Source organism: Phycomyces blakesleeanus (genome assembly GCF_001638985.1).
Source record: "Phycomyces blakesleeanus NRRL 1555(-) unplaced genomic scaffold PHYBLscaffold_25, whole genome shotgun sequence".
In the NCBI taxonomy this organism is placed as follows: Eukaryota; Fungi; Mucoromycota; class Mucoromycetes; order Mucorales; family Phycomycetaceae; genus Phycomyces; species Phycomyces blakesleeanus.
In genome coordinates this window covers 439107-449677 of record NW_017265158.1, presented here as the reverse complement: position 1 = coordinate 449677, position 10571 = coordinate 439107, and the positions used below count along the sequence as shown (strand labels likewise).

Here is a 10571-nt window from a genome sequence, read left to right as displayed (position 1 = left end):
TGGTATGCCGGTGCATTTCTCTAATTGCTGTTTGAGATTCTCTAAACTGTAGAGATCATCAGTACACTGATTGCGTTTGAGAATCTTCAACTTGCGTGACAATAGGTGTAGGTGGTGAAGGCCAGTCAACTTGTTGGCCAGTTTCAGCCCGATAGAGCTTCATTGAGTTATAAAATATTTAATTTGCAAGGAACGATGAAGACAATAAGGTCGAAAAGAGGTGGAGAAAAAGCGATAAAGAAAGAAAGAGAGAGAGAGAGATATGGTAAAAGTGAAAGGAGAGGGGAGGTGAGGGGGAAGTGCATGACAGCATATCTGCTGGCATATGACTATGAAAATAGCAAAAAAAATCACTTTGGTCACAAGGCCTGGACTGCATTTCAAACGAGCCAGAAACAACCAAAAAGAAATTGATGTAAGAGATTGCTTAAATATTTTTGTTTTAAAAATTTTGCATGGTACGATCTCTTGGTCTTGTCGAATTTTACATTTTCAATAGATTAACAAGACTTTAACCTATAGCCTTTCACTCCTCTAATTACCCTCTCTTGGGTTTGAGTCAGTAAAGAGGATACCTTTTTTTGGGGGGGTTGTTGCCAAGCAAGAATACCTCCCTTTATTCTTGTCCCACCACGTTTTGGTTTCATGAATATGGCTTTGAATGAACAATCCGAGCTTAAAAAGGTGATATTCTTGAATTTGGTGAACAAGCAAAATAAGTATGATCTTTGTTGATGCCATAAAATATGAAATTGTACATATCAATGCTTTTATTGTATTTTATTTTGTTTTTGGTTGAGGAATCAATTAAGGTTAGATACTGCAATGGTTAATGGTTGACCAGCAGTTGAGGTTAATTATTTATTGTTGATTTTTTTGTTACTCCTCAGTTGTTGCTATTTAAGTAATTGTTCTTTTCTCTCTTTATGTAGGCTTTCAATTATTTGCTTCGTAGACATCTTGATTAAAATGAGATCTACAAAGTTTACTTCTAACATTTAACATTTAATACATTGTACCCTTGCCTTTTACCTTTTATCCCTTCTTAATTTCTTTATTTGGCAAGCTTAAGATAAAGAGATTTAAGGAGACTGGCTTGGATAAATATGACGCTGTGTGGTTGTAAATGGTGGGGTAAATTTGCAAGTGTGTGCAGACGGATACCATAACTAGATTACTGTGGTTGGAATGTCGTCCAGTTCCAAATAAACAAAAAGCAAGTAGAGGAACATGTTGAAAGATCAAGTGAACAAAGAGGGGTTTTGTATGTCATACATATACACCAAGATAAGATATAATTTAATATAATACAATACCTCTTGGAGAACAACAAAGCGGGTCCTTGGATATCTCTCTCTCTCCCTCTTATAAAAAGGGTCATCTCAAAACCATTAACTAATAATCAAAAATCTTCCTTTTTTTTGTACATAAATCAATATGCTATATTATATTATGTTATGTTATTTTATTGAAGCTACATTTTACATAAAAAAAATAAACCAGGTATTGACAAAAGAAAAAAGTAACTTCCAATCGACCCTTTTGGTTATTTGCTTATCATACAAGAAAGTTAAGACTGAATGCTGGATGCTGGATGCTGGATATCGATATTGTGTTGTGCTGCTAACTTTTTTCCGTTTTTCTTCGTTTTCCTTGTTCCTCGTTCTTTCTGTCTATCATAAGAACTTCTTTTTCTAATTTTCTTACTTTCGACCACATTTGATCATTAGCATTTTCTACCGTTTTATCAACAATTCTTCTCAAGACTTTTAGCATTGCTGATGAAACTGGTTGAGTAGCTTTATCCCCAGTTGTATTGGAATTAAGAACTATAGAAGCCTCTTGTAATGTTTGTTTAGGTGAGCGGTGATTTGCTTCCACAGGGTTTAGCAAATAGCCAAGGATCGTTTCATGGTTACTGAAATAACATGATTATATTAAATGATTTGGAATCGACTGGCAAGTAAACAGATATTTGTTACCTCAATTTTTCATTGAACTGTTTAAATGTACTCTCCAGATTGTGTGGAAATGCCGTATCCAGAGAAGTCTTAGAATGATCACTGAGAAAAGACAACAGATCCTTTTGTTTGTCTTCAACATGATCCAATCTTTCTTTGACAGTGTGATTATCTTTGGAAGATATTGTCCTTGATCGTTTCTGTGGAATATTGAAGCCGCTGTCTGATACATCAGAATCATTTTCAACCTTGACATCTACTCGTAAAACTTCCAATTCGGCCAAATGAAGAGCTTTTGTGAGTACCTGGAGGTCCTCCTCCAACTTTTTTAAATTTCTAGGTTGTGAGCCATGTTGAATTGTATTTTTCGATTGAAACTCTTCAATTGTATTCTCCATTTCTCTTTGATTGTTTTGTTGTTCCTCTATCCCTGATCTCACTTTTCCGATCTCTATCTCCCACTTCTTTACTTCACTTGGACTTTGGAATATGTTTTTCGATTCAATGCTGGAACGTAACTCTTTGATTACCCTTGATCGTTCCATGTGGTGATCTAGTATATCCATTGCTGCACTGTTCTTACTATTCTCTTTGATTTGTTTATCCGTCTCTTCGCGTTCCCCCGATAATGTATCTATTTCTTTAATAATGGCTTCTTTTGTTGCCTCGGTAATATGCTTTATAACAGATTCTTCCAAATTGTGTAGTCGAATTGAATTGGGCTCCAATAACGATAAAGCTTTTGAGTTTGCCTTTTCCATTGATATTATACATTCCTCCCTTGAAAAATCCAATGATTTTTCCATATCCAAAATGCTTAGCTTCAAAGCAACAAATTTGCTATTGTCGCTCTTCTTTTTTGAGATAGATTCTACTCTTTTGCGAATCAGGCTCATAGAGTTTGCGGAAAAAGCTGAAATAGAGTTTTCAAGATTTTGTTGTAAGTTATCCACAAATCGAGTGGCTTCTGCCGGTGTCATCCCATGTTCTCTTAAGCAGTTGTTGATGTGGTCGAATGTGATGTGTGCCTTTTCTTTCAAGCTATTTGTCAGATCTTTAATTATTTCTATTCGTTTCACCAATACGTGCATTTGATTTATTACCTTTTACTAGCAATTTCAATTGTTTCAGTGGTTTCTGTCTCCACCTGGGCTATTAAATAAATGGTATTGTATAACATATGCATAAATACATGTATACATATATACATATTCATTATTCATAAGTCGATTTATTAGCATCTCATTTATTACCTTGAAGTACGTAATCTGGATCTCCATTTGTCATAGTAGACATTGTACGTTCTCTAATTTGACTGATTTTATTTGACCATTCCTCATGCGATTCTACAAATTTTCTAAATTATTGGTATAATCAGTCGCTTAAATAAAAGGATTATCAGGTTAGCTCATTACTCACAACAATTCAAAGCCTGCACGGTCTTTGATGCTCATCGATTCATTTGCTCTCAATACAGATTGATTCACCATAGAATTTTTTTGTGTTGTTTCAGGTGCCTTTTTCATGAGTAACGATGCTTCGTGTTCTGTATTTGTCATTAATTAAACGGCTTTGAAATATTGTGAATTGTTCAAGATTGCCAGCTTCAGACAAAGATAAGATAATGAGAGTACAAAGGATGATTTCGAATTAGTAGTAACTTTATGTTAAAGTACCCAAATGGGTCGTGCTTTATTTTTATTTTTTGATTTTAAAAAAATAGAATCTTGCGTCACAGAAAAAGGCACATTTCCGGCAAGTCGAGAGCAGCTTTTGGCCTTATTTGTTTTTAGTTTTTTTTTGTTACATAACTATATGTGCTAGAAACAAAAAGCTACTCTAGAATAATTTGTATGAGTTAAGAGCTAAACTTTGGGGGGCGTTTTTTTAGTTATTTTGCGCTTTCTTTTTCTTTTCTGTAATATACATGTGCTCAATAATTTCATTAATTGCAATGTCTGTAAGGTAAAGTATTAAGCGACAGCAACATAGTTAATGCATTTTTAGCTGAAACCAAAGTTACCATAATTTTACAAAAGAATAATGATAGACTTTTGATTTATATTGAAAGAAAAAGACAGGAGAGCAGAAAAATTAACAATACGGCAAAACAAATTAAAAAATATATGCAGAACGTATGCTATACGTGCACGAAATCGAATCCTGATTAAATTTATGTATGTGGTATGTAGCGCTTGCATTTTTTTTCTACGTACCTTGTTTTGTGGTCAAGCTGTATAACATATTACTTATATCGACAAATCCGAATTAACCTCATCAATTGAGAGTAGCAATAATAACAGAAAAAATACGTACAGTATAAAACGCTTGCTTTCTGACATTCCTCTATAAACTCTCCATACTTTTAAGGATATTTATACTTCTATTACTTATCACAACGTCTCAATGAATATATAAGACACGATTAAAAGGGCTGGTTACATATGTGGCAGAAAATCTCTGTGGAACTACCTAGTAAAGAATTGAATAAGTGGCTATATTAAAGGTAAAAAGGGGAATAAAAGACGGTTTAATGAAGCCAAGAAAAAATTGCATAGCTAATTTATTTATTAATAAAAGTTATATGAGAAAATATACATTCTTTCAAGGTTATACCCTCTGTATTCATCATAATATAAGATTATTATCTAGTTTATCTTGGTACGGTAGTTAAGTGTAGCTTAGGTGCTAGATACAGCCCAAATACATCAAGATGCAAATGAAAAATAAAATATGTAAAATCTCTATAGTCGTTTTTAAGCTATAAAAGTCAAAATATTGACTTAATCTTTCTAGGCTATCTTATTAATTGTTTTCTAAACGGTGAACGTAAAAAGAAAATTAAAAGGTATATTTATTTTCAATACAATTTTTCAAAATTAATATTGAGATCTTTGGCGGATGAAATAACTAAATTTGTGGTGTGCAAATAGTCTTTGTGGATTGAATCTTCTGGTAGACTCCAAGCAAACTTTCGCACTAAATAGAAATCTTTTTAATGAACTACAAATATATGAGAGACCCTAGGAAAGAGTGACTTACACATCATAGAAAGCATTACGCGTTGCTCAATCAAGCTAAAATTCATCCCGATACACTGGCGAGCACCAGTGCCAAAAGGAATCCATGAGAACCCATTATTTATTTGCTTTTCGGCTTCGCCACCAGGAAGAAAACGGCTAGGATCAAACTCATCAGGATTATTCCATACGTTAGGGTTATGATGTAAGTTGAATATGTCCATGGAGATCATTGTGTCCTTAGGGATCAGTACACCACCAAGCTCAGTGTCTTTAGTAGCTTTGCGAGCGAATGTACCTAGCGCAGGGCTATGCGAACGAAGAGTTTCTTTTATCACGGCATTTATATAATCCATCGATTTAGTCTGCTCAATAGTAGGCATAATATCCTCTTGCGCGTCTCCAAGAACCTTAAAAGCCTCTTCTCTTGCCTTACACTGTACATCGGGGTTAACAGCCATAAAGTATATGGCGTAAGCAAGAGAATTTGCCGTGGTTTCATGGCCAGCAGCAAAAAATACGCACATATTGCTCTGTACAATAATCAAATCAATAAAATGGCCCCTAAGTATATCCCTTTTATTTTATACTTACTCGAAGCTCTTTGGCTGATAAAGTACTACCTTTGGCTTCACTTTCGAGCATTAAGGTCAAAAGATCTTTCTCGCTGTTTTCCAAGTGTTTGTTTGACTTATTTTCATGTAGGGCCTTTTTCTTAGCGATAATGACATTATCAATCATCTTCAAAAATATGTCGAGGTCAGTGTGAGCTTGCTTTCTATTTGGGAGCACCCAAAGTAGATATTTATCAGCCTTTGGGAAGAACGAGTAGAAAGGATGTACTAAGGCTTTATCAACTCTTTCGTAAATTCTAACCCAAGATGAATTTGGGTTCTCTATCGCGTTAAAGTCAAAATCTAGAAAAATAAATACACGTATTGATTGATTGATTGATTGATTCACGGGAATAAATTAAGCTTAAAACACCACCCTCAATTTATTCTGACTTCAATTATTTACCAAAACCTGCAAGTCCAATAGCATCTAGAGCCCAGGCCTCCATAAGCCTTGTGATGTCGACTGTTTTATTAGCTCGATTGTCCATAACTCTGAACAGCTTTTGTGTTAATTCACCAAAAAGCTTAACAGGTGCAGATCGATGAAAAGCTGGATTTGCAACCATACGCTGAGCCTTCCAGTGAGCTCCAGTTGTGAATAAAAGATTTGGGCCACGCGAGAATTTTGAAAGGATTGTTCCATCGATGCCAGAAGTAAAGTCAGCCTTGGGAAATATATCACTTTTAAATAAAAGTTTCTTTGCATCCTCAGGTCTTGTCACTACAACTTCCCAGCCTTTGACATTGGGACGCTAAAAAAGAACGGGCTAATAATGAGCATTATTGTTTTTACTCTCTCTTTTTTAAAAAAAAATTGAAAAGTACCAAATATAAGCCATTGCTTTCTGGATCTTCAAACAGCTTATTTGCAAAGCGCTTGTTTCTGGATATGGTGTTTTCTTTCTTTATTAACGAAGACATGTATGAAAAGTAAGGAACATGTGGAATATGAGACAAAGCTTTAGGTGGTCTGACAAGCTTGATAGCTCTGCTGTAAGCCATATATAATAAAATCAATGCAGTTAAATAGGCTATAATGGAACTCCTATTTTGATGTCCAGTGGTAGGAAAAATATACTTGAAGTATATTGTTTGGATAGCGTCAAGTGTAAAACCAGCATATCCGTTAACTTTTTTTGCTAACATAATGTTAGAATAAGGGAAGGGGAGAGAACAAAGAGTAAAAAGATAAAAAGATAAAATAATAATATTATTTATTAGCACAGTAGACTCGTCGATACTACATGATGACCTGTACGAAACTCGGTGAGAAGTAATGAATGTTTGGAAGCTATAAAACATTATATCATCTATTGCTTTAGTGTTATGCTTTACTCCCACAATATAAAACACCGCTATGAGATTAGACATATTTGATGTACATTGCATTGCATTGCATTGCATTGATTTTATTTGATTTGTAATGGACCTGACTTGTTTTTTGCTCTGTTTGGTTCGGCTTTTAGGTATACACTCGGCTAGACAGTGGAGGTAAATTTTCAATATAATTATGTAAACAGGTGAAACTAAGTGTGGAAAACGTATTTTAATTTTCTTTAAAGCCCTTATATTTGATATCTAGCAAGGTATATATAGGGCCTAAGATAAGATTATTTGCCGAAGTCTTTACAAAAGAGAGATACATTATAGTTATATGATGTGCATTCTTGCATACAAATACAAATAAGCCAGATACACAATCTATTTCATAAAAACAATATGTGACTTGAGTAAAGAACCATTAAATTTATAAGACTTTACTACCAAATTTGTTCTTAAAACCCTTTCTTTTACTGTAAGAGAAACGTTTTGGGGTTACGTACAATTGATGATAAATAATTGCTAGCCTTGGGAACAGATTTAAAGTAGAGAGCATAAACATACAACTGGTATAAGTAGTGCTTACATATTTACCTTAACCTTACATTAAAAATACGAACAATTCGTTTGAAACCTCCTACCTAGTTCCTCTTTGCCGTGAAAATAAGCTTGTATACTATATTTAGGTCACGGATTTTGAGCTCAAATAGAGATCATATAAATACTGTGTAATGATTTTTGTTCTTTGGTGTGGTCTTCAGAAAAGTATAAAGTGACCCAATACAGTCTGTCAATAGAGAGAAAAAAATGTTTGGTGAGAAATTTTCTCATCAAATTGCTTCAATACAAACATAAGCTGCAGTGTCTCTACTTGAGATTGAGCAAATGTTAGTTTTTTTCAAGAGAAGTTATTACCATTGGCGTGCCCTGGAATAATCTATCAGCTTAATAGAATATGTTGAGTCCCAAAAGCTAACTAACTAAATATATATCATTATTATGTCTTTGTTCGATCAGTCTAACCAAACGTTCATTATGTAAATATTATCAACATCATCATCTCTATCACCTCTTTACAGTTAATAGAAAAACTGCTTATAATAATGGCAGCTGCTAATTGTCTCATTAATATATAAATCATCATTGATAAAGAGCCGCCAGCTCTTGCATAATATACTTCCAATACCACCAACCGTCGTTAATCTTTCTACGGCGCCTTCAAAATGTATCCCAACTCTCTCTTTCATTATTGCTGAAACTGAAAGGCTGAACACTCAAGTTGAAGCCCATCAAAAAAAACTCAGAACCTTTTCCCTGACGTCGACACTATCATTTCGTTGGAAATATATCCATTTCAACTCAAAAGACTTACATCATGGACAAAAGACAAAAGTGGGGGGACATACGAAAGAAACAGCAAACATTTTTACTCAACCTTTGACTTTCAAAGATTCGGATACGATAGCCTGGACCAAGTCCTTTCCGGCAAAAACTAGTTTGCTTGTAATATTGAAAGCGATGGGTTTGGTGTTTGCTTTGGGTTTTCCAGAAAAGCCAAAGAAGTACAAGATAAAGTAGAGTTAACCTTGAAATATTTCGTTGATGCAGGAGCGCGAAAGCGTTTCCAGCCTTGTACTGTTGACCCTGACAAATAATATGTATTTGCAGCACCAATACTCCACGAAGAAAATCAGCCATAAATACAAAGGTGTAGCATGAAAAAGTGACGACGCTATACCGGTTCAGATAGGAGGGGTTGTCATTTAGAAAAGCCGAACATTAGAGCCAGAATAACAAAAATCGAGACAAACTTTCTTTCGGTAAAGACTGTAGACTTTGAAAAATGGAAAAACTATATAGTGTACGCTTCAAACCATGCCTCTAGCTTGTTCGGATTATACAATGAAAGGTCCGCATCCTTTCGCTTTCACAATTATCAGGGCAGACAAAGGTCATATAAGGAGATGACCAACATCTTGCTCAATGGAGGAGAAAATTACAACAAGTCTAAAAGGCTGAAAACAAAAAAAAAAATAGAAAGAAAAACCAAAACGAAGCATCAAATTCAAAACAATGATAAATCTATCACCAGTTTGGGAAAGAAGCCTGTAAGATGCAAAAAGTTCAAGTTCAAGTCTTTTCGCTGTGTGCCTCTCGTTGTCTTTAGTGATAGAATGAAGAATCGTGGTATTGTTAGGATAAAAGACCATGTCTCTGGTACCACAGCCATGCTTGAAATAGAACTCAAGATTAGATCAAGAACCTTTCAAGCAGCTGTTGTTGGCATCGATGAATTTAGGACCTCGAGAGTATGTAACTTCTGTAAAGAGATGAGCCTAAAAGCAACGAAGCTCCCAAGTGACAAATGTACCCAAAGTATTCTGGATTGCAAAAACTGTCGTATACTTTAGAACAGGTATACCAATGCCAGTTAGAATATACTCGACATTTCACGGTAAATTTGGAAAGGTAAAGGAAGACTTGCAATATTTCAGAGAGCAATTGCCGTAGAGGAAGCGGTTTGCTAACAATGCTTATTTAGATATTTACAGGTAAGTTTATAAAATACTCACATGCTTTAGATTGACATTATTTCTTATTCATCCCAACTCGAATTCTAATTCACCTGAATTTCATTTTTATTTCGTCCAAAAAAGATAGCCATAACATCTGCAAGTTAATTTTGATTCGTCCAGAAACAAATTCATTGTCTCAATCACAAATAAGAAAACTATATTGCGGACTTTAATGATAAGTCAAACTTTTTCGTAGTCCGACAGGCTGGCAAAAAAAAACCTGCAAAAGGGTCATTTCAACTCATTTTGCTGTAGCCTAAAAAGGATATATCATACTTTTGTAATATAAATTATACTAATGTAGAAAGCCGGATATCCAGTATCCAAAAAAGTATATAACAAATTGGATATATAGAAAATACATATGCTGAAATATAAAAATCTATATAGCCTAACCGAAACAAACTCGACAAATATAAGAATAGTAAATTGGTCAAGTCCCATAACCCTCTCTATCACGACAAGCTGACAACCACTTCTTTTGGGCGGGGGATGTTTTTCCCTTATTTTCCGAGAGTATAGAGCAATTTCTCCAAAAGGATATATCTATGGTGTAATGGAGGAATAATTATATGGGTTTTTAAATTTATTTCAATTTTTTCCCAGAACACTCCGATGGTAAGAATATATTTAATACCCGACAGACATAGAAAACAAATCATAAACAAAGTTTATGTTACACTGATATACTCTTTAGGAACCTTGAAATGTAGCACTTGCTATGGTAGCTGACATATGGTGGGTTGGTTATTTTATGTAAAGGTCTAACTCAGTAACAAGAAAATAAATGCAGGTAGAAAGATAATTTAATTAAAGATCAAATAAAATAAGAGCTATTTAGCCACTTTTTTACTCATAGCTACATCCCTACTTTTAAGTTTAATGTGATGAGCGATACAAGAAACACCAGTGGATCTATCTACCGTGTCAACTCAAGCAACTTTCTGATAAAATGATCGCCCTGAAACTTTTGATAATAAGAGTTCTTTGGATAAACATAGATCAAATTTACATGTGCCTGTAGTACCAGCTAAAGAAAGTGAGCTTATTGATTCCTTTATCTGTAAAAAGCGATCA

At 34.4% G+C, this 10571-nt stretch overlaps 3 protein-coding genes across 3 annotated transcripts; 1 reads left to right on the top strand and 2 right to left on the bottom strand.

Annotated features, from left to right (window-relative positions):
* Positions 1 to 1570: 1570 nt before the first annotated feature.
* PHYBLDRAFT_188722 (hypothetical protein) lies at positions 1571 to 3609 on the bottom strand (the record flags this gene model as incomplete). The annotated part of the gene is made up of 6 exons (XM_018439551.1): positions 3381 to 3609; positions 3215 to 3318; positions 3065 to 3113; positions 1983 to 3002; positions 1708 to 1918; positions 1571 to 1669 (listed from the first exon to the last, which is right to left on the bottom strand). Exons 1-6 carry the CDS (start codon positions 3518 to 3520, stop codon positions 1571 to 1573), a joined length of 1623 nt encoding a protein of 540 aa, XP_018286419.1. The 5' UTR covers positions 3521 to 3609.
* A 1212-nt stretch (positions 3610 to 4821) lies between these two features.
* On the bottom strand, positions 4822 to 6744 carry PHYBLDRAFT_150557 (CYP509 protein; the record flags this gene model as incomplete). Its single annotated transcript, XM_018432503.1, has 6 exons — positions 4822 to 4940; positions 5004 to 5514; positions 5576 to 5898; positions 6002 to 6350; positions 6424 to 6589; positions 6677 to 6744. The coding sequence occupies 6 exons, from the start codon at positions 6742 to 6744 to the stop codon at positions 4822 to 4824; spliced, it is 1536 nt and encodes a 511-aa protein (XP_018286418.1).
* A 2049-nt stretch (positions 6745 to 8793) lies between these two features.
* On the top strand, positions 8794 to 9329 carry PHYBLDRAFT_150556 (hypothetical protein; the record flags this gene model as incomplete). Its single annotated transcript, XM_018432502.1, has 2 exons — positions 8794 to 8869; positions 8956 to 9329. 2 exons carry the CDS (start codon positions 8794 to 8796, stop codon positions 9327 to 9329), a joined length of 450 nt encoding a protein of 149 aa, XP_018286417.1.
* Between the last annotated feature and the right edge of the window lie 1242 nt (positions 9330 to 10571).